The 23,638-nt window shown below is 40.7% G+C and overlaps 1 protein-coding gene across 3 annotated transcripts in view; it reads left to right on the forward strand.

Annotated features, from left to right (window-relative positions):
- The window catches only part of LOC133514501 (oxysterol-binding protein-related protein 6-like), a 45,086-nt gene that overhangs the window by 1,055 nt on the left and 20,393 nt on the right, over positions 1–23,638 (forward strand). For 2 of the 3 annotated variants that reach the window (XM_061846245.1, XM_061846248.1), the window contains exons 3-12: positions 13,280–13,485; positions 13,918–14,061; positions 14,182–14,235; positions 16,089–16,202; positions 16,363–16,530; positions 16,955–17,096; positions 19,346–19,464; positions 19,659–19,748; positions 19,991–20,132; positions 22,043–22,176. In XM_061846245.1, the coding sequence (XP_061702229.1) occupies positions 13,330–13,485; positions 13,918–14,061; positions 14,182–14,235; positions 16,089–16,202; positions 16,363–16,530; positions 16,955–17,096; positions 19,346–19,464; positions 19,659–19,748; positions 19,991–20,132; positions 22,043–22,176 (1,263 nt within the window). In that variant the 5' untranslated portion in view covers positions 13,280–13,329. The remainder of the gene's footprint in view (positions 1–13,279; positions 13,486–13,917; positions 14,062–14,181; positions 14,236–16,088; positions 16,203–16,362; positions 16,531–16,954; positions 17,097–19,345; positions 19,465–19,658; positions 19,749–19,990; positions 20,133–22,042; positions 22,177–23,638) is intronic. The other variant, XM_061846247.1, reaches the window with a different exon arrangement.

Here is a 23,638-nt window from a genome sequence, read left to right on the forward strand (position 1 = left end):
GCTATAATCATTTTAAAGCCCCACTGACATGAAATGCATGATTTTTAATATATTAATTTAAAAAAAGGCAGCTGGAAATGACCCATCCGTTTTTTTCACCACAAAGCATGATTTTGATGTGACTTATATGCCTTTTTTTTTTTTTTATCTCCCGCCATAAAAATCCTCCCAAGGGATCTATTTTTGAGAAGAATTAGGAAGTGACATTAACAGCAGCATCAGGCGGGCTCGTGTGTTTATACTATTTTCACCTGGTGGAAGGTAGCTCTTTGTTCCTTTGTGTTAGCAAAAATGCCGGCTCGTTGTGGACGTAGATCGAACACTCGGGAGGATGGCTTTCCTCTTCATATGTTTAGAGCCCCAGTTCGTCATGAAAAATGGATTGCACAGGTGCAAAGTAAGAGAGCTTCGTGGGTTCAAAATGACAGGTAGCTGTGTATAGAGCTGCTAAAAAAAAAAAAAAAAAAATAGGGGAGGGGGATGTAGGCGTTGCTAAATGTGTCGGTGCGCGTCGGAGCCGTCTCTGCCGGTCATGGCATCTGCACCGCCTCCGCTGGCCGGGGTGGCTCATTGTAGCACCGAGCTGGAGTGACTCATGACGAGCGCATCGAGCCACTACGGCCTGGCGGCGATGAGCCGATCATGGCTTTGGCTCATTGTGCCGACGAGCTGGCCCGCTTTACAGCGTTGTCGTTGCTCGCGGCTAAGTGCGCCATCGTCGGTAGGATCGTCTGAGAGAAAAAAATCTTGTTTATCATGGAGAACTGCTAATAATTCAAACACTCATCAATAAAATGAATACATTTTCAAAAGGAAATTCATTCGGCCATGTCTTTATACTTTGTAGTTATAGATCAAATTGTGTCAAAATGACCCACATAGTGTATCTTAATTCACTATGTTTGAACCTTGGACTAAACAAAAAGCAAAATTCTGTCAAATCATTGAAACAGGAATCTGCTGGGGGTTCATTATATTATTTGATGATGTCTCAACAAAAAAATGTGAATAAAGATAAATGGCAGATGCCTTGATTACCCACAGTATCAGGTTTATTTTGTTCTATATGCACTTGCTCATTTCAAGCACTATGATAAAATACAAGTTAACTGGAGTTTAGCATATAGCACTGAAGTTATACAGTTTACGCTCTTGCAACTGATGAGAAGCAGGTCCGGACCTGGATATTGTTTAAGAGCCAGTCCACGGATTCTGAGTGAATAGAAAACCACTACGAGTAAGCACGCAATTTTCTTGGGGCCTTGCATGGATCAAAATTATTTTCGGTTGCTGCTGTTTATAGTTTTTAGCATATTTTTGCAATAAGTGTATTGGGGTGATAATTTTATTTCTATTCAATTTAACTCATGTTCTCAGTAAATACATCTACTGATTTTGTGAATTTTGCAACTGGGCAAAATTTTTTGTCTTGAGGACTGCCACCAAAATTGTCTTTGCATGTGCCTGTGTGTGTTTTTTTAATATATCTGTAAATACCCTCAATTAGCTGTATTATACTTCTTGGTGAATTAGAAATGAAAAAAATCTGAATCATTATGATTGTGACCAAATTGACAGATTGAGATTATAAATGACTTTGCAGCTAATTAGCTAACAGGCTAATGGTGATTTAACAGTGTTTATAATCCGATAAAATATTTAGTTAGCGCATTTAAGATCTACGTGGCATTTTTCTTGTATGTCACTTTTTCTCTGGGGGGTATCTTTCTTGTAGTACAATACAGAAATCCATCCATCTTCTACCTCTTCTCCAGGTCGGGTCGTGGCGGTAGTAGCTTTAGCAGCGATAGTCAAACTTCCCTTTCCCAAGCAACTTCATCCAGCTCTTCTGGAAGATCCTAAGATGTTCCCAGGATAGCTGAGAGACATGGTCTCTCCAGTGTGTCCTGGGTTGTTCCTGGAGTCTCTTGTGGTGGGACGTGCCCCGAATGCCTCACCAGTGAGATGTCTAGGAGGCATCTGGATCAAATGCCCCAGTCACCTCATCTGGCTCCTCTCAATACAGAGGAGCAGTGACTTGACTCTGAACCCCATAGTGATCTAAGTAGAGGCAGTATGGTGGACCGACTAGTTAGAGTATGAACCATACAGTTCTGAGGACTGGGGTTCAAATCCGACCCTGCGTGTGTGGAATCTGCATGTTCTCCCATAACTCCGTGGGTTGTCTCTGGACACTCTGGTTTCCTTCCACATTCCAAAAACATGCATTCATTGGAGACTCGATGGCAAGTGATTGATACACTTGTTGGACACCCTCTATTACTGATGTTTTATTTTTTTTTGCTTGGGTGCATTTATTTCTTAATGATTTTATTAGAGGTACAAGATGAGGCTAGAGAGGGCTTATCTTATTTTAAATTGATCAATTTAGTGAAATTACATTTTCACGTTTTGCCATGTCCGATTTTTGACATTGTTTCATGTTTTTTTGGACCAAGCCTTTTTTCCTTGTGATTTTTGTACCGTTGCCCTGTTGGACTGGCTTCCCGTGTACGACCTGTCCATGGCAATAAACCTTCTTAAAATCCACTCACGTCTGGAGTTCCTGGATCTAGGTCCTACCCTCCACTTTGTGCCAAAATCAAGTTAATTTCTGCTAATATTCTGGTGTTTCGCAATTCAAGACGCCATAATGAATTTTTATCTCCTTGCATGCATGAGAAAATGTGAATTAATGAAAACTGACGAGAAAATGGTGGCACCATGTGCTGGAGATGAGTAAAAATATTTTGTAGGCTTCTTTTTCCTTGGCTTGTCCTGTTAGGGGTTGCCACAGTGCGTCATCTTTTTCCATGTAAGCCTATCTCCTGCATATTCTTCTAACACCATGTCTAACCTCATGTCTTCCCTCACAACATCCATCAACCTTCTCTTTGGTCTTCCTCTCACTCTTCCCTGGCAGCTCCATCTTCAGCACCCTTCTACCAATACTCACTCTCACCTCTAGACATGTCTAAACCATCGAAGTCTGCTCTCTTGAACCTTGTCTCCAAAAAATCCAACTTTGGCTGTCCCCTCAAATGAGCTCAGTATAAATCCTATCCAACCTGCTCACTCCAAGGGAGAACCTCAACATCTTCATTTCTGCCAGTTTTACTACAGTTAATCTTCATTCCTCTCCTCCCCAGTGCATCCTTCCATCTTTCTAATTGTTCAATCTCATCTGCGAACATCATGGTCCTAGGAGATTCCAGTCTAACCTCATCTGTCAGCCTGTCTATGACCACAGCAAACAAGAAGGGGCTCAGACCAGATCTCTGATGCAGTCCTACCTCCACCTTAAATTCTTCCGTCATACCTACGGCACACCTCTCCACTGTTCTGCTGCCCTCATATTTGACCTGTATTATTCTAATATATTTCTCCGCCACACCAGACTGCGATTTCAGTACCACAGTTCCTCTCTTGGTACTCTGTCATAGGCTTTCTCTACATCCACAGAGACACAATGTAGCTCCTCCTTACCTTCTCTGTACTTTCCCACGATCCTCAAGCCAAATAATGCAGCTGTTGTACTCTTTCTCGCCATGAAGCCACACTCTTGTTCGCAGATACTTCTGTCCTGAGTCTAGCCTCCACTACTCTTTCCCATAATTTCATTGTGTGGCTCATCAACTTTCTTCCTCTTAAGTTCCCAAATCGCCTTTATTCTTAAAAATGGGAACTCACACACTTTTCCTCAGGCATCTTCTATCCCGCTAGTATTCTGTTATATACAGGCTGAACAGGAGGGGTCCAAGAACCGACCCTTTACGGAACCCATATGTCATTGCCGTTTGTTGAGATTGACTCCAATGGTTATAATGTAATTTCCGGCCTATAAACCATGACTTTTTTTCACATGCTTTCAACCCTGCAATGTATGTGGTGATGTGGTTAATTTGTGCATTTTTTTCTAATGGCTGCAAGGGGTGACTCGAACGGAAAAAGTCAGTGAGACCAGTGGAATATATGTGCCGAGGAAGTGATTTTTGTAGTATAGTTATTTATTTTTTTAAACCAGCCCTGTTAGCGCTGCGCTAGCGTATTGCTGCTGTTACTGTTATTGAGGTTTTTTTTTTTTTTTTTCCCCCCCCACCCTCCTTATAACCAGCCCTGTTAGTGCTGTGTTACAGTCTCTCTGTAGCTGCTGCGGCTTTTTTTTTTTTTTTTTTTTTTTTTAAACCACACCTGCTCAGGTATTGAAACTTTGAAAACTCTGTATACAGTCTTTGTAAATATCTCGTTTCAATGTGGGCACTTGTGGCTTTTACACAGGTACAGCTTATGTATGTATCAAATGGTTTTTCCTTTACAAATGTACTGGGTGAGGCTTATCAGCTGCGCTCTGTAGGACTTAAATTACAGTATTTCCTTTCCTCCAGTTCGGCCCCACACCATTTTAAGGACTATTCCATTTAGTCCTACCCATGATTCCAACCAGTTTTGCAGTATATTATGATCTACGGTATCAAAAGCCGCACTGAGATCCAACCAGACCAATTCAAACTTGTACAAATTAGCACAACAGATTTTGTACTCTAAGTACGGGAACCTGATTGAAATTTGTCAGTCCATTTGAATTCAAGAAATTTCCGAGTAGATTAGAAATAACTTTCTCAACAATCTTGGCTATGAAAGGAAGATTAGAGATGTGGCTACAGCTTGCTAACATGGAAGCGTCCGGTGCTCTGTTTTTAACAGCAGCTACTTTAAGAGCGTTATGAAACTCACCAGACTGAAGATGATTGTTTGATAGTGATTGAGATTATTTGTTGCAAATAATTATAGAAAATAAGAGTAAGCACTTCCTCCCTGTTCGTGTAAATGGTGATGTAATGGCAGTTTTATTTATTTTTTTTGTTTTGTTTTAACAAGCTCTTGCCACAGAGCCATCAAAACTGCAATACTCTAAGTTTTTTCATTTGTAGCATTTGGATAAATATGTAATTTTTGTCCCAAGGTATCAGAGAAACATTTAGCAAGTTGGGTTCAAACAATCATAATTAAACTAATCATGCTTGTTAGTGTAGCATACATGGGAAATCAGCTATCCTGTTTTTCCCGTCGTGACGTTCTGCATATACATATACTCACTCAGTTACCACAGTATATCATAGAAACCAACCTATAGACTTTACCCAATAAATTCTGGGTAACAATTTACAGCCACTTTCATTGGGTGAATTTAAACCACAGATTGAATCCTTTAATTGAAGAGCGAAAAAGTACTTACAAAAGTTGGATGAAGTTGACCACTGACTGATTGCATTTCAACCACAGGACCTGAGTTAAATTGGGGGCTAGGATACTTTAATGTTCCTCAACATCCATGTTCTCTTCGTGTATTATTTCATTGATGTAGGTCTGCCTAGTGCACGGGTTCCTAGACTTTTTTTACCCCAAGATGATCTTTTCAAACAGCGTGCTACCGACGATGATGCTCTCAAACCGTTTTAAGGTTATGTTGCCTCCTATATTTAAAATACAGAATTAGCTTTTTGTGCACTGTATTGTCTGTGCTTTCATCCTGGATCAGGCTGTGCCAAGGTGGAATTTTAAAATTACACACCATCTCATCCTGCACTTTCTACTTTTGCTTCAGACCAGAGCTATCCCACTCAGAAAAGAGAAAATCTCGTCCAGTATAACCAGTCTGTCTTTGATTATTCACAAACTCTGACAGTCATTGCATCTTAAAACAGCAGCATTTCTTTTTTTAACTTTCTCCATTAATATCAAAAGTAAATATAACCAGCATGTCTAGCTTGTCTTTGCTCTACGTTGCCCAGACTGTGTTGCAAACTAAAGCAGCGTTGGTGGACGCTGTTATCATAAAACACATTGATGGGCTGCGTAAGTACTGTAATATTTGTAATTATAAGTGCACGTCTTTAAGGGGAAACTAGGAAAAAGAGTGTGGCGGCGCAGCGGTCGTTAGAGTTCCGTGTGCTGCCTAAAAAATGAAACCAGTGGCTTCTTTTCATTTTTTTTTTTTTTTTTTTTTTAAACAGTACGTATGTGAATTGTGCCATTGGATGTAACAGTCATCCCTCACTCATTGAATCACATTGCAAAATACCACAAACTGAATAGCTGTGTGTTATACTTTCAATTTGCATTGGATTATTTATTTTTTTTGCTCACAATGCAGAATATCTACAAAGAGACTGCATCAGTGTTGCACAATTGTGCACGCGTGCAGTTTCGAGGGAACATTGGCTGAAGTTTTTTTTTTTTTTTTTTTTTCCCCTCCCCTCTTTTTGGCACGCCGTCGACCACGATTGCCTCGATCGCGATCTACCCATTGAGGACTCCTGGCCTAATGCCTGTTTTGGCAGAATCAAGTCTTTCAATGAAAGTTTGGTGCAAATTAAATTATAGAAAGTCTCAACTGGCCAATCAGTGACATGTCTACACAGACAGCCATCTCTCACATTTTCATGAGTGTGGTCCACAGATCAGTTTTCTGTACAATCCCCAAACATGTTTTTATGAAATTAATGGTCTATATAGCCTGTCAACATGACCTGACACCAATTTTTTAAGATGGAATATCTGAGTAATGTTTAGCTAACCTTTTTTTCCCTCATGCAGCCTTTTTGTTTTTGTTTGCTTTGTACTGATTTGATGGTTAAGAAGGAAACAGTGATAGGTTGTCACTAATAGGTCTCGGCATTTTGCACTGATGAGCCGAATGATGCATCACCAATTAAGTCTGGCGTGGCAACTGATGCATATTGTAGCACCAATTGCTTTTCTGTGGATTTTACTTAATTTTTCTTGAACAGTTCTTACAATCAAATAGGTAGGGTAGGTAACTTAAAAACAATATAAGGTTCTTTACCCACCTAAAATAATGGACATTTTTGATGATTTTCAAAGCTATTCACCTCTCTCCAAAATAATTATTAGTGCAGAAATGACTACAGTTGCTCCCAGAGCAAAGTAGTTTACAAATAAGATAAAAGGTAAACTGTCATTGTTGGTTATTTTATTTTGCTCATAACGTCCACAAAAAAAAAAATTGCCAGCTACTTGCTAGTGTACTTGCACATTGTAGATTTTTCCACATTTTTTAATTGAGTAATGGTGTTTCCATTCATCAACTGTTTTGGAAGTATTTACAATTATGTATAGTGTATACTAATGTTTGAGCAGCAGTCTAGTGTAAAAGGGAATGTTATAATGACGTATTAAATTGTAAATTTGTAGTTGTACACTGTAATGCTGCTCTTTTTCGTATACCCATTTTGCTAGTCTAGTGAGAAACCCTTTAATACAGTTGGATCTTGTGGTGTAATCTTGTGCTCTCCTGATGAGATACCTGGCAGGCCTGTTGGGTAAGGTAAAGAACTTGTCCACTATTAGCTCCACCCAAATACTTGCTCCTTTTGATATGCACCTGCCAGTCAAGTACATATCCGCTCAGGTGTGGCCTTGCTCTTCATGTTGCATTTAGGAGAGTTGTCAGAAGGTCATTTTATGGTGAAGCATTCGTGGATGTATTTTTTTTCCATTTTTTTCTGCGCTGTGATTACGCTGGGAAAAGGCTGAATGCATTTTTGTTTGATCAACTCAGACAGACACAGGTGTGTTTCAATTAAATAATTTGGTTTGGGGCTTAATTTTAAATTGGCCTTAGTTTATTAATTAATTGCTAAATGTATTTTAAGTTTGTGAGTCTTGCAGTATTTGTAGTACTTTGAACTATAGTTTAAGGATAATGATTTAAAGCTCACCTAAATATTGGATACAGATTTGTATATCAGCAATATTTCGGAAAAGGATATACTGTATTTGCGTCATTAAATAAGAGCACTTGTACACTTGTGTGTATGGAATAATTATTTTTTTAATAGAACTCATCCTAACCTGGAAACATGCCCCTTTTTTTAAAATTAATGAATATTTTAATAGAAGTAATCAATAATTGGAAACATGCCCATTTTTATCAATGAATTTGTGTATAGCAATTGGAAAGAAACAAAGATGATACTTGGATTTAAAGAATGGAATCAAAGGTGATCACGTGATTACATGCTCATTGTTCACATGAGATCGAGACACATAACGTGAGGGATGTTGTTACATTGAATGCTTGCCTATATCCTGTTCACTATTCATATTCATTTTTTCTTTTGAACGGTGAATCTTTAGCTACTTGAGCCTGTGTATTTTTGTACTCTTAAGGCAAAAGCCTTGGCCAATAGGAAAGTGATACCAATAATTAGTGTCATGGAAATACATTCTGAGTGCTGGTGCTCAACTGTTTAAGGTCCTTGTATATTTGGGTGAGTAGAAATTATAGGCCGTTAGGTGATGTTATGGCGAATCTCGGTGGCCTTTGTTTTGCACTGCTTAGTGGCTGTTCAACAGCTCATTTATTTTTAAGGGTGACCTTGAGATAAATTTGCATCTTCGCACTGTTGCCCAGACTGCTTTGCCAAATAAATACCGGATGTAGGGAGTGCATAAGGATGCTGTTTATTGTAAACGTCAGTTGACTGGCTGTTTAAGTAAATATATGAATTATGCCATTGGCTGTAGCAGTCACCCACCCCTCACTCAATGAATCACATTGCAAAATGGTACAAACTGTTATTATCGATTCGGTTTGGATTTTTTAAATTTTGTGCGCAGCACAGACTCTGCAGAGACATCAGCAGTGTGCGCAGGCGTACAGCTTGGTGGGAACAATGATGCTACATCACCTTTTTCTTTTAAAAACATTCATTAAAGGTTTGGGAACTGAGGACGCTAATTCCTGAATCTTTGTGGGTGGAATTCTTCTCCATTTTTGCTTGTATAGAGCTTCAACTGTTCAATAGTCTGGGGTCTCCATTGTATTTTATACTTCATAATGGGCCACACATTTTCACTGGGGAGAAGTCTGGGCTACAGGTAGGCCAGTCTAGTACCTGCACTCTTTTACTCCGAATTCACACTGTTGGAACACGTGCGGAATGTAATTTGGCATTGTTTTGCTGAAATAAGGAGGGATTTCCAAGAAAAAGATATTGTTTGGATGGCAACATATGTTGTTTCAAACCCTGTATGTACCTTTCAGCTTTAATTGTGCCTTCACAGATGTGTAAATCACCCATGCCAATGGCCCTAAAACAGCCCCATACCTTCACATTTGCTGGCTTTTTAACTTCCCGTCCATAATAGTCCGGATGGTTATTTTCCTCTTTGGCCCAGAGGACACCATGCCCACAATTTGCAAAAACAATTTGAAATGTGGACTTGTCCAACCAGCCTTTTGTACTTTCCATCAGTAAAAAAAAACAAAAAAAATGTCATTAAATTGACTAGATGAGCCCTAATTAATGTCTGATTTATAAAACTACAGTTCTGTTTGTTTTCAACATTAAAATATTGTAATTATCTTATTGAGTTAGGGATTAAAGATTGTAATTTGTGAATTATGTGTGCAGTTATTTCAACAATCTACAGGGTTCACACGCGGCCCTAAAGGTCCCTAAAAACCCCTACATTTTCAAAGGTGCATTTAGGGGCCCCTAAAAGTCCTTAAAAATCCGCAAAGACCGGTAAAGCCCCTAAAAAGGCCTTAAATTTAAAAAAAAAAAAAAAAATCAAAGGGAGGACCGCCAAAATTCTCCCAAAAGAAAAATAATTAATCTTTTATTTAAAAAAAAAAAAAAAGATCCGTCTGCCGTCTAAAACAGCCGGAAATTGTCAACGGAAATCACTGTTCACAACTAGTCCCCATCTTGTCGTCGATATTCCATTGTTCGTTTCCGTGAGTAGGCATTTCACTTCGTCTTCGTTACGACGTAGCGTAGTTATTTCATCGCTCCAACTTGTATCATGGGGAAGTGCATTTTTTAAGATGCTTGGGTTGAAAGTAAGGAGTCGCACCGCTGGAGCATCAACTTCAGGCAGTGGTATTGGCAATGCATGCGCACCTATAGTTGTCCAGTCATCGACTTCAACCAGCCAGAAGTCAGGCTTCATGAACGTAGTTCAATACACGAAGGCGGAATCGTTAAAGGCAGAGATCGTGTGGACTTTAAAAGTGATCTGCAGCCATTACAGTTACAAATCTTGTGAAAATAATTCGAAAGTGTTTGCAGTCATGTTTCCAGACAGTGACATTGCTAAAAACTACCACTGTGGGGAAAGGAAGACTTTGTACCTGGCTACATTTGGCATCGCTGGCCACTTTTCATCTCTACTGAGGCAGAAAGTGAAGGCTGAATCAGAGTATGTCCTCCTCTTTGATGAGTCTCTAAATCATGAGATGCAAGAGAAGCAGCTGGACATTCAAGTGCGATTGTGGATTGATGACAGAGTCCGCACCTCTTAATTCCTGGGACATTCAGCAGCAACTGATCTTCAGGAGCGTCTGGACCCTATCGTGTGTGACTTCGGTCACCAAAAGCTGCTCCAGCTCTCTATGGATGGCCCCAATGTTAATTGGAAGCTGAACAAATAGAAAAGATGACCACCCGCCGTATGCTGCAGACTGGAAGCTGCGGTCTACACATCCTCTGACGCATTTCGAATCGGTTGCCAGGCAGCTGGCTGGGGGGTGGAAGATTTTCTGCCCAGCCTCTACAACTTGTTTCGCGATGCACCTGCCAGGCGCGAGGACTTTAAACAAGTCACTGGATCTGACACTCTCCCTCTCATGTTCTGCAAGCACAGATGGCTTGAAAACAATGTGGCAGAGAGAGCCATCACTCTGATGCCACACGTGCAAGATTATTGCGAGGCAGCAAGGACGAAGAAGGTGATCTGCCCAACCAACAGCTCCTTCACTGTTGTTCAGAAAGCAGCACAGGACCCCATTTTTGTTGCCAAGCTTCACTTTCTCATGTGCGCCAGGCTGGTGGAACCATTCCTGAAATTGTACCAGACTGACAAGCCTATGCTTCCCTTCATTGCAAAGGACATGGGCACCCTCATCAAGACTCTGATGGAAAAGTTCACCAAGCCTGAAGTCCTTAAAGAAAAGGCAGCCTCCCTTACCAGTCTTGTCAAGATTAATGTGGGTGACAAGTCAGAGGGTTGATTTATCGAAAGTAGGCATAGGCTTTGCTGCTGAGAGACTGCTTCTGAAATCTGGCATTGCAACCAACCGTGTAAAGCAGAAATTTAGAATGAGCTGCCAAACTTTCCTGGTAAACATGATAGAAAAGTTGCTGGAGAAGGCCCCCATCATATACAGTTTAGTCCACCTACTAAGCTGTATGGACCCCCGGCAGATTGTCATGAAAGATGAAAAGGAGAACAACAACAAAAAACTCCAAAAAACCTTAATCATGGTGGATCACAGAAGGGTGGAGGAAAGCAATTACGACGGGATTCTGTTCCAGTATTCCAGACTGAGTCAAAAGATCCAAGAAGATGAGATTAGGGTCGCTTTCTCTGACTTAAACATCTCTAAGGACAGGCTGGACACGCTCTTCCACTCCACTCTGCATCAGCAGGAAAGCCAGCAGTTCCAGGAGCTATGGGGCCTCATAAAGCAGCTGCTGCTCCTGTCCCATGGACAGCCATCTGTGGAAAGAGGCTTCTCCATAAACAAGGAGGTCACCGAGGACAACCTAAGCAAGGAGTCACTGATTGCTCGGAGGCAAATAGTGGAGGTGGTCCAGAAATATGGAGGGCCTGACATGGTGCCTATCACAAGGGAGCTGTTGGTCGCTGCGTCTTCTGCCAGAAGTATTTACGTCCAGCATCTAGAGGAGGAAAAGAAGGATGCATCAAAACGGGCAGAGAAGAGGAAGCCAGCTAAGGCCAGAGATAGACAGCCTCAAAGCCAGAATAGAGACTGACATAGCTACGCTTATTGAGAAGGCTGACAGGCTGTGTGAGGAGGCAGAAGAAAAGAGGAATCTGAGGTTTATCACCGATGCCAATGCACTCAGAGGCAGAGCAAAGGACAAGAGAGCCACTTTGGCACCTCTGCAGCAACAAATAAAGGAGGCACTGGCTAGGCTCAAGGAGCTAGAGTAGGGGTGCTGAGACCGACATCAGTAGCAGACATTTGTGTATATAGTTGCAATTGTAGTTAGAATCTGTTTTTCTGTAGACTGTTATGTGAAGACATTGACAATGGTCATATCAATGAGAACTACCACAAGGGGCGACAGGTGATCACTGTCACTGAGGTACTGGAACCTTTGATGAACAAAGAACAGCCAATGGCACCATTGGGTGAGTCTTTTTTCCTTACTCTTGATTTCCCACGATGGCCCTAAATTTTTCATGTCGGTCCTAAAATTTTTCCGTGTCGGCCCTAAATTTTTCGTGTCAGCCACTAAAAATGCCCCTAAAAAGCCCTTAAATTTCAGACTGAGTATGAACCCCAAGTCTACCTAAAGCAGGGGTCAGCAACTCGCAGCTCTTTATGTTCCACCTCTGCATGGCTTGAAAAATAAATGTCCGCTTGAAGTGTGTTATTTGTCTCAAAAATGTGTACCATGTCTTGTTCAGTCAAAGGTTGCAACTTCTTTCTTCTAACCTTGTGCAATTTCGATGCTCACCATTCGCCTTCTTCAGAGACATTTGACAACTTGACGTATCAGCAGGCAGATTTCACAGCCGGCATGCGCCGAAAGCCCAGCAACACCAAAACTCCACAATATCTGAAAAAAGTATTATATTTGTTTAATTAATTGTATATGGGTTCATTAGTAGCTTCCCCCCCTCCATTAACTCTGGCAGCACACCAAACTCCAACAACAAGCTGCTCGGTTACACTCACTCTTTTTACCTTACTTCTCCCCCCTGCGCTCAAAAATGGGTACTCTCATAATTACAGATCTTACAATACAGTATTTTTAAATTCATGTACAGCCCTAAGGATGATGGCTTGATGCTATGTCGATTAATTTAAGTTCAGCTTTTTAATTCATTTGAAAGAGACCTTCATTTCTGCAAATTTTTTTTAATTAATGATGAATGAATGAATAAAATTTTATTTTCTGAAACATGGATGACTGCATGGATTTCAAAAGGAAGACACTAATTTACAAGTGTAAAGTTATATACATACACGCACACATTCTTTAGAGGGTGTATGGACACACAAAAATATATAGGTTAACATCACCATTTCAGATGTCAAGAACTGTTTGCGCCTCCCAGTGTTGTCTTTTCTGTGGTAACTGGGTCGAAATGGCTCTGAGTGTTAAAGGTTGGTGACTCCCGACCTTAAGAATATGTCATGTATCCAGAAAATGTTACGAAAGTGTTTTTTGTTAAGAGTTGTAACTCTCATCTGTTGCTTCTGTTGACTCTTTGCAGCGCCTTTTTACTGTGGTGTGACACACAGCCACTCCTTTAAATCCTGTCATGCTAGACATTACACCCATGGACCCTCAGGTGTACCCACCCTCACTTAGTACCAACCAGTCATTGATATCAGTCCTTGAGAAATCCCCAGCTAGCGCATATAAACCTGGCCACTCCAGGAGCAGCAGCACTGGCTCCTCCAAACATTCAAAGCAGGTAACTCAACTGCCAAATATTGTTGCTAACCCTAACTTTTTTTTTTTTTTTTTTTTTTTTTTTGTGATTCAGGACCTCTTTGTCAATTGCCTGACCTATCTTAATTTTTAAAAATTGATTAGAATGGGTTTTTAAACAACTTTAAATCTAGATCATTCTTTGAGAGATTAGACCTCAATTCAGGTATATTTTAAATTTTGACACTGAAACAGTGAGCATAAATATCGGTAAGAAAATTTCAAATGCTTTATCTAAAATTGTTGAAATGGAAACTCAAGGATTTGACTTTCCATCACAATCTGTCTACTTTGCAAACAGTAAATATGGGCAGTATTTTTTTCATCACCCTTCTAACAGATAGACAAACCTACTTACTTGTAGAGCTAATTGGGGACATTAACTTGCTAGAACTTATTTATGTACTTTATGCAGTCTCGTAACTGGGAAGTGATGGAGGACTTGCAAAATCTGGAACAGAATTCTATTCCAGGCTCCTCCCTTGATTTAAGTATTCCTGGAATTTGTGAGGGCTTTTTGATGAAGCGGAGGAAGTACCCACTAAAGGGCTGGCACAAGGTAAAGCTAAAAAATGTTGGAATTTTTTTTTTTTTTTTTAAACTCCCAAGCCCACTTAAGTATTGGGTGGAATTGAATGGATTTATTTTGTTAATCGTATGGTGTGTTTTTGTATTTCAGAGATTCTTCATGTTAGAGAAGGGAATGCTAAAGTATTCGAAGACACAGCAAGATGTAAGTAATTAAGTATATGAAACTGCACTATAAATAGCTTGTAAATATTTAATACAAACATTTAATTGTACATTCTATGGGTATTAACTTACTGAAATGACTCATGGGGGAAAAGTATCCTAATGTACTCATTGCAAAAATGTTAAGGAAAAAATGTGAAACTATGACCTGCTTGCTTTTGAATGATTAATCAAAGGAAAGATGGATACTCACTAAGTCATGCACATTGGGGTGTGTGTGTGTGTGTGTGTGTGTGTGTGTGTGTGTGTGTGTGTGTGTGTGTGTGTTAAGAAAAAAAGGGGGGCTGGTGGATCTGATGCATTCCCGGCATGACATTGGAATTTTTTTTTTTTTTTTTTTTTTAATGGCCAAAATACTAATCTGAGGGTTAAATTCTCATTAATAATTTTCACAACTTTGCTGGAAAAATTAACACCCAGTCTTCAAAGGCAACTGTCATTTCGTCTGATCTTGTCAGTATCCTGCAAAGCAGGTTTTTTTCCAGACTGTATTTTGTTTATTCACAGCCTTAAATAAAATTATTACTGTGTCCCTGTCCATTGTCTTTTAGCTCAGCCTCTAACTTAATGTTTCTTGATCGCTCGATTTGCTTACCCAGTTGTCTAGTTTGGAGCTATAAATTTGTATTACATGGCCACAAATAAGCATTTATGGCCCCTTTTTACTTTGAGCCACCTGTCTGTCCAAAGCTCTATGCATTCTCCTAATACATTTTGTGAAAATGTGAGGGGCTGGGGGGGAAGTGACTTTAGTTAGACGTTGGGAATAGTCAAGACTATATGGTATACAGTACTCCTTTTATGCTGTACAGCAGTGGTCCCCAACCTTTTTATCACTGTGGACCGGTCAATGCTTGGCAAAATAAATGGGTCACGGATCCATCCCTTGGCAGTTCGTGGGTCCTTTTTTAGTTGGGAAATAGCGCTCGAAGTCTTTTAATAGCAAAGACAGGTGATCGTGCACCAGCTGGGAGAATGAAGGCTCAGTCTCACAAAAAATTTACGCTGTTTGAAACATGTCAAATATGCCTCTGCTTAGGCACTACGCGTTCCAGCTACTTTATCTGCCAACTTTTTTTGAAGACAGTTGTCATTTTACCCTGAAGTGACAGACTGGATTCATTCAACGGACTGAATGTCGCACAAATAAGCCAGTTTGGCGGCGACTTTTCTGAGAGAAATCTTTGCAGCGGCTCTGGTAAGTCAAATACTCTTGCGAGGAATTTCTCTCTGGATAACTTCTTATTTCCATCCACCTCTTCACAAAATTACTCAAAGTCGTGAGTTAAGGGCACTTTAACTTTCTTTTGTTGGACGCTGTAGGCTGTTCTTCTGTCTCTTCACTCAGCCTTTCCCCCTTCGAAGAGAAACTTTCCAAAGATCTTTTCTTTTTTTTTTTACTCATTTTGCTAGTTTGTGGGGGTAAATTTTGCCGCTGAATTGACCGAGATGTAACCAAGAGAATCCGGTGGGGTTTTTTTTTTTTTTCCTTTTCAAATTAAAGGTTTTCAGTCTTGGATAATGAATACAACAGAACTAATTATTTCTTCAGCGGCCCGGTGGTTGGCGACCACTGCTGAACAGTACAATAAAAAGTAGGTAAAAGGGACTTGATATTAATACATGTTGCAATACTGTACATGTTGAAGCAAATACTGATTCTAAACTGAATTGAGACCACGTTGGGATCAAATGTTTCAGATTACTACTAGTGACAATTGTCAAGATGATTCATGTCCATCTCCATTAGTCAAAAGCATTGTTGATGAAACAACTAATTGGTTTGTACAGTGAGTAGAGGGATGATTAATTCTGTTTCTCTCTGTTTTATAGATTCAAAGAGGAAAACTTCATGGCTCGATGGATGTTAGCCTGGCTGTTATGTCTGTTAATAAAAAGTCTAAACGTATAGACTTAGATGCTGGAGACAATCTTTATCACCTGATGGTAATTGACACAGACTACCTTTTTTTTCCACAATTCAGAGGAAGCAGTGTCATGACCCCAGATCAGATACGGTTTTTTTTTAATCTGTGTTGTATTTTTTAAAGGGTTGTTTTGCACAATTTTTCTCATTTATGGTGATTTGTTTTTCTTTTATTGTAAGGCCAAGAGCCATGAGCTGTTTTACATTTGGTTTACCAAGTTGTGTGCCCATCGTGTATTTCGTAAAAATGAAGCTATCAGCGTCCAACGTGGAGTACTTCATGCCATCTCTCTTGGCCACAATTCCTTACCAGCTATGAACAGTCTGGCCCAGAAAAAAAGAACTTCTGTGAGTAGAAATTTTGAACAATTGTATTTTTTTTTTAATTTGTAATCACAAACTCTATGACAAACGTTTTCACCTGATACATACTTAATACTTTGTTCGTGCTAACAGATGACAGAGGAATAAATTGTGTTGGGTGGAAAACTAATGCCGTGGTGAATAAAATTTTTAAAGGTTTTGCAGCGTGATATGTCAGAGGTGAAGTCCTCTTCTGGTCTTTAGACCATTTAGTAAGAAGTAGATAAAACTTTACTCTAGCTTGATGTGATAAAGGATTTGTTCATGATTCCAAACCCACAATAACTGAATGATTCAATAGAAGTCTTATTGGCAGCGAATCATGCTTGTCTGTCAGGTTTAAATGCATTTTTGTTAGCTTGTTTTCCTAAAAATGATCGGCATTAACTGTGATTGTGATATTCTTTAGCTACCCATATATGCCAGCTCAGCATCAGTCTTCCAAACTGAGATGGGAGGCCCCTCGCTGCATATTACCTCCCACCCAGCAGTAACCAACAAGGTGTCAGCCTGGCTGCAGCAGACAAATGACATTGATGCAACTTCCAATGGTGAGAAACAGCTAGAAGCTTTCTATCCAAGAACATAGAAAGTCCTCCCCTCTAAAAATAAATAGAAAATTGGTTCCAAGCTCTTCAGTTAAGAGAAAAAAAAAAAACAAAAAAACCTTCATTCACAAAGCAAATGGGTTAGGGTTAAGAACAACCCAGGAAATCAGAGCCAAGGGGGCGTGGCACTAACGACAAAAAATAATCCCATTATATGGACCGCGGAGATTTGAGGCTTTTCTGAGTTGGTTTAGATGTAGAGACTATACAGCAGGCATGGCCAGACTCTCCCCCCCCCCCCCCCCAGTTGTACTTTTCAAGCAGCCAGCCTTTCGTGAACAGGGTTGGAGGGTGTGGGGGTTCCATGCACGGATCGCAGTAAATAGTAACCGGGAAGTGTTGCGTGCTCAGAGCTAATAAAGAGAGTATAACAGCGAGTCAATGCTCCATGTTATTACTACTCCCGCCTTTGAGCAAATAAAACAAAAATAACAATGTACAATGTTCAAGAGTTTGAGCCAGAATACACACAGGTGGAAGTCAATGTGTTGGGAGAGACGTGGTGCTGACGACCAACAATAACGGTCCCATTCTATGGACCGTTGAAATTTGATGCTTTTCTGAGTTGGTTTCGATGTAGTGAATATACAGCAGGAGTGGCCAGACTCCCCCCCCCCCCCCCAGTTGTACTTTACAAGCACCCAGTTTCTCGCGTTCGACCGGTGTTGGAGATGGCAGGGCGGTTTGCATGCACGCATCGCCGTAAATAGTAACCAGGAAGTGTGCTTATACGCAAATATCCATCCATCCATTTTCTTAGCCGCACGATGGTCGCAGGAATGCTGGCGCCTATCCCAGCTGTCAACGGGCAGGAGGCAAGTTTACACGCAGGCAGACACGGGGAGAACATGTAAACTCCACACACGGAGGTCCGCAATTGAATAGCTGCTCCACCGTGCCGCCTCATAAACTATGTTGTTCCTTATACAGTACCAGCACGAGAGACTATCACTAACCGGCTAATAACCATTAAAGATTAAATGCGTGCAAATTTCCCCGTCTGGTGAACGAGCGTCAACTGTGACAGCCACAGCTTTATCCTGTCAGGTTAACCCCACGGGAGGTTAAAGGAGAAATTTGGGTGTGTTTCTCGGTTTTGTTGCACAACACGTCAGCATCTTGGCTGAGCTGGAACGAATGGTCTGTAATGGTAAGCACCAGCAACGTCAGGGACGGGGTCAAGATTGTTTCTTCTATGTTTGGCTGTGAAAGCTGTCACATATTCAGATTTTCATTGGATTTCAAAAATGTTCATTTTCTTTTTTTTTTTTTTTTTTTTTTTTTTTTTTTTTTTTTTCAATTAATGTCCAAAATATATAATAATATTTCACATTGGAGGGTTTATTGTACATATGAATTATCGAGAGAGTATTCCTTTAAGCATCGTTTAATATTTGTGGACTACACAATACTTAGGCATGGGTCAGTACCAGGTGGGGAAAAAAAAATTACTTCACTAAATTATGGTAATAAATGCATATCAAGTGGCACGGTGGAGGATCTGGCTAGTGTTGGCCTCATAGTTTTAAAGACCGGGGTTCAAACCCCAGCCCCGCTTGTGGAGTTTGCATGTTCTCCCTGTGCCTGCGTGGGTTTTCTTCGTGCACTCTGGTTTCAACCCACATCCCAAAAACATGCATTTAATGTAGACTCTAAATTGCCTGTGGGTTTGATTGAGTGTGACTGTTGTCTGTCTCTATGAGCCCTGCCATTGGCTTGCTACCAGTTTAGGGTGTACCCTGCTTCCTGCCTGATATGTGGGATAGGCTCCAATACTCCTATGACCCTTGTGAGGTTAAGTGGCTCAGAAAATGGATAGAGGGCATATCAACTTTGAATAGTGGCCAATGCTTGTTTGCTGTAAAAGTTTGGCTGATGTGAAAGGGACATTTAACTAAATAACAGTTCGATGGTATGTGCGAGACTATGTATAATTTTGACTGTGTAGATTACAAAAAATGTTGACAAATCAGTTTTAAATTAATTACACTATTTGGGGAAAAAAAAAAAATCCAAACGTCAATAGGCCTCATTCACTAAATGTGTATAAATCATGTGTATGCAGACCCTACGCACATTTGACGCGCAAATGTGATTAATAAAAATATTTTGCTAACGTACATAAATGTGTTCATACTCTGCAAACAAATTCACAACTTCCACAACTTTGAAAATTGATTCTTTGTCATCAGACTTGACTCGTTGTCAGACAGACCTGACAGAACTGGCCAGTCACATTCAACGACTCCATTGGCTGGAAGGAGGCTTCCCAATCAGTGACACTGACCTGGAGATGCGCATCAGCATGCAGGTAAGCCCTTTGTTTTGCTTTATTCATTTAAATACATGTACATTATGTACTTGTTAGGTCTCATTGTAAGGTTGTAGTGTATGGTGAGTGATTTTATATAATTCTTTATAATGTACTTACTCTACCGGAACTTAGTGATAAATTTAAATTCTTATAATGACCAAAATTTGAACTGATTTCCTCTCCCCCCAAAGAATCTTTTCTTGGAGAAACCTAAGAAGAAGCCTGGAAAAATGTATGGTCACTCCAGGACCTTGTCCCGTGTGGAAGCTATGGGCGGAGTTGTAAGTTTTACGAAATGAAATGTATTTTTTATCTGCTTTATAGGTTGAACTTTGAGAGAGATTTTTAACCCCTAAAACTGGTGATCCTTCCCTTAGCATGGTAATGAGAAACAATCTATAATTCAGTGGAAGTAAATTGACAAAAAATATCAAGAAAATGGCATGCAATTGGTCCCATTTAAAGAAAGTAACACAGTTGTAATAAAGTACTGCTGTCTCAGACTGTTTATTTGTCTCCCCAGTTCACATCCAGCCACCTTAGTAACAATTTCAGGTCTGTTCAGTCTATCCCGGACTATGTATACTCGCAGCTGTCTAATCCTCAAGTCACCTCACCAGAGGCTAAGAAACTCCAACAGGACATCTGCTTACTTTCGCAGAAGGGTGTGTGTCTTTTCTTTTTGAATGTCTGTGACTGAATTTTTTTTTCCCAAGACAAGAATATTTAAAACTATGACCTTTATATTTTATAAACATACTTGCTAAATAATCAAATATTCATTATTTGAACCAAATATGGCTGATTATAGCCTGTCCAGTCTAACTCTACATTAAACTTGATGGGGTCCTTTCTAATTACTGGCGAAAACCAGCCAGTCGATGAGCAATCATCCATCCATCTATTCTCTTCTGATTATCTGAGATTGTCTCACAGAGGAAGTAGCTTTAGCAGGGGGAAACAGACTTTCCTCTCCCCAGCCGCTCTATCCATCTCTTTGAAGGGGGATCCTGAGACTTTTTCAGCCAACCTGGAGACACTCTCTCCAACATGTCCTGGGTCATTCCCGGGGTCTCCTTCTGGAGGTATATGCCGAACACCTCACAACGGAAGTGTCCAGTGGTCAAACTAATCATTTGCCCTAGCCACTTCATCATTCTCCTGTCTGTGGAGGAGCAGCGTCTCTACTGTGAGCCCCTCCCAAATGACAGAGCTTCTCACCCTATCTGTAAGATCAAATTCAATATCCTTTCAGTCATGGTCTACAGCTCATGACCATAGATGACGGTAGAAACATAGATCAACTGGTAAAGTGAGAGCTTCTCACCTTAAGCACCTTCTTCACCACAACTGACCGATACAAAGTCCGGATCACTTCAGATCCTGCACTCATCTGCCCGTTGATCTCCTGTCTTTCCTTACTTATGAACAAGACAGAAGATTCATCAGCACACCCATTTGTGTGGCTGGATCTCATCTTTTACACGGAGAGGGCACTCCACCCTTTTCCAACTGAGGACTATTGTCTCAGATTTGAGGGTGCTGATTTTCATACTAACCACTTCACACTCAGATGCAAACTCCTCCAGTGAGAGTTGGATGTCATGGTTTGATGAAGCCAAAAGCATAGATGCAATACTAATACCAAACAAGACCCTCTGTACACCTTGTCTGGAACTATAAATTGTACATAAAAGTTTTGAACATAATTGGTGGGGGGAAAAAAGCAGTCTTGACAGAGTCCAACCCTCACTGGAAAGGAATTGGACTTATTGGTGGAATGTGAACAGAACAGCCTGTATCAGTGGGTTTGGTACGCAATACTCCCAACGCACCCCCCCTTCCCTCCATCTACACATGACTCCAAGAGGGACACAAACGTGTTCCCAAAGTCCATAAAACACATAGACTGGTTGGGCGAACTGTCAACCTACCCTCAAGGACTCTGCCAAGGGCGAAGAGCTAGTCCACTGTTCCATGGCCAGGACAAAACCACATTGTTCCTGCCTGAATTCGGTATTCAAATTCCTGACGTACTGTCGACTCCAGCATCCTTGAATTGACCTTAACAAGCCGGCTAACGAGTGTGATCCCCCTGCAGTTGGAACACTCCCTCTGGTCCACCTTCTTAAAAGGTGGGACCACAACCCTAGTCTGCCAATCCAAAGGCCCTTTCAGGCATGGCTGTAGAGGGAGGGCCATGGTGACAAGTGTCCAGGCAAGGATTGAATAATTTTATTCATCATTGGGGGCAGTCCTTTGTCTGGACCCTTAAAGACAATGTAGCTCGGAGGACCACAGGGTGACACAAACTCCACCACCACGATAAGGTGAATGCTTGGGTGGTGTGGCAAAAATCCTGTTTCAAAATAATATATCGCCACCATCCCACAACGTAGCAGTGAAGGATAATTTGATTAATACCCCTTTTAGTGATCTTTAGTTGCATACAGCACATACAAATGTACACATTAAGTTTCTCTGATTCATTGAAATAAGCAGTTCAATATTTACTTTTTTGTCAGCATTTACTAATTCAACTCTCAAGCTCTTGCTCGTTTTATGATTGTTGCAGTTTTTACCACTCTCAAGTCTGTCCATGAAGTTTTGACCTTGGAGAAAGAACGACTTAGACAGACCTGGACTGGCCCTGATTTGAGTCATAACGCCTCAGAGCAACTAGCTACTCTGTGCAGCACAATGTCAGAGGTAATGGTCACCCACACAAGCTATACCCATCTTTGTGTGGACTCGCACACATTTCCTGTGGTGCAGAACCAAAATTTCAACATTTTTACACATTTAATATATAAAATATTTCACAAAAAATGAGTACACCTCAAAAGTTTCTTTCAGCTTGTCCCTTTCAGGGTCGCCACAGCGTGTCATCTCAGATGAAGGAACGCACATATGTTTGGCACAATTTTAACGCCGGATGCCCTTCCTGATGCAACCCTTCTCAGGGAGTGGAGGCCCCAGTGGGATATGAACCCACAACCCCTGGTTTACCAAACCAGTTTTCTCACCACTGAGCTATGGGGCCTCAAAATGTGTGTTTCCTTCGGCTTGTCCCTTTCGGGGTCGCCACAGCGTGTCATCTCAAATGAACACATATATATGTTTGGCACAATTTTTACACCGGATGCCCTTCCTGACGCAACCCTGCTCAGGGAGTGGAGGCCCCAGTGGGATACGAACCCACACCCCCTGGTTTACCAAACCAGTCCTCTAACCACTGAGCTACGGGGCCTCTATAAAATTTGTTCATATACCTTTTCATGCACAGATACTAAAGAAATAAATGGCCACAAATTTTTGAGATGAGTGAAATTTGGACCCCCCCCTCCAATTTAGACATTAGTGGCTGTAATTTTGAGAGGTCAGTACATTTACACTTTTATAAAAGGTGTACACTCACTGTCGTTTCTTCAGTATTGTCCCACGAAAAGATCCGTACATGTGCATGGCCCCAGAATGTTAAGGAAATGAAAGCTAATACCCTTCATCTACAGTGTTGTTGATACACATTACTATTGGCCTGCACAGTAAAAAAGGGCCCATCCCTTCCATTCGCTGGTCTGAGCCGTTGAGGTACATTGCGAAACTGTTCATCAGGTTTGGCCTGTTTTTTTTTTTTTTTTTTTTTTTTGACTCCTTTTTATGCATTGAGATTGAACACTCAAGTCATTAGTCATCACAAAGATGCACGCACACACGTGGGCTTTCTTAGTAGTTTGTTCTCCAACCTTCCTGTTAATTTCTTCTGGGTTTGCTCGTAGTCTATGCTAGAGTTGTGTCGGTGTTTTTTTGGACCAGCAACTGGCAATTGTTGAATGATTTGTAAATTTATTATTGCTTAGAGATTTGATGCTGCTTGATGCAGCAAACAAATGTAGTGGCAGCCATGAAACTTGCCAGCCCAATCACCTGTCATGGGGGGAAACAAAAAGTCACGCATAACCTCTGGTTTGTGTTTTTTTTTTTTTTTTTTTTTTTTTTAACCTTCAATTTCTTAGTCATGGTATCCCCTTGCGATCTTTTTGAGCAACATGCTGCACAGTGATCAGCTTCTTTTGTGAACAAGGGCAAAAATCCACATTGTTTTTATGCATGATTTTACCCATGATCTTGGCAGCTGTGAAAGTGTGTTCCACTTAAAACTATTCTTAAA

The sequence above is a fragment of the Syngnathoides biaculeatus genome, chromosome 16, assembly GCF_019802595.1.
Source record: "Syngnathoides biaculeatus isolate LvHL_M chromosome 16, ASM1980259v1, whole genome shotgun sequence".
In the NCBI taxonomy this organism is placed as follows: Eukaryota; Metazoa; Chordata; class Actinopteri; order Syngnathiformes; family Syngnathidae; genus Syngnathoides; species Syngnathoides biaculeatus.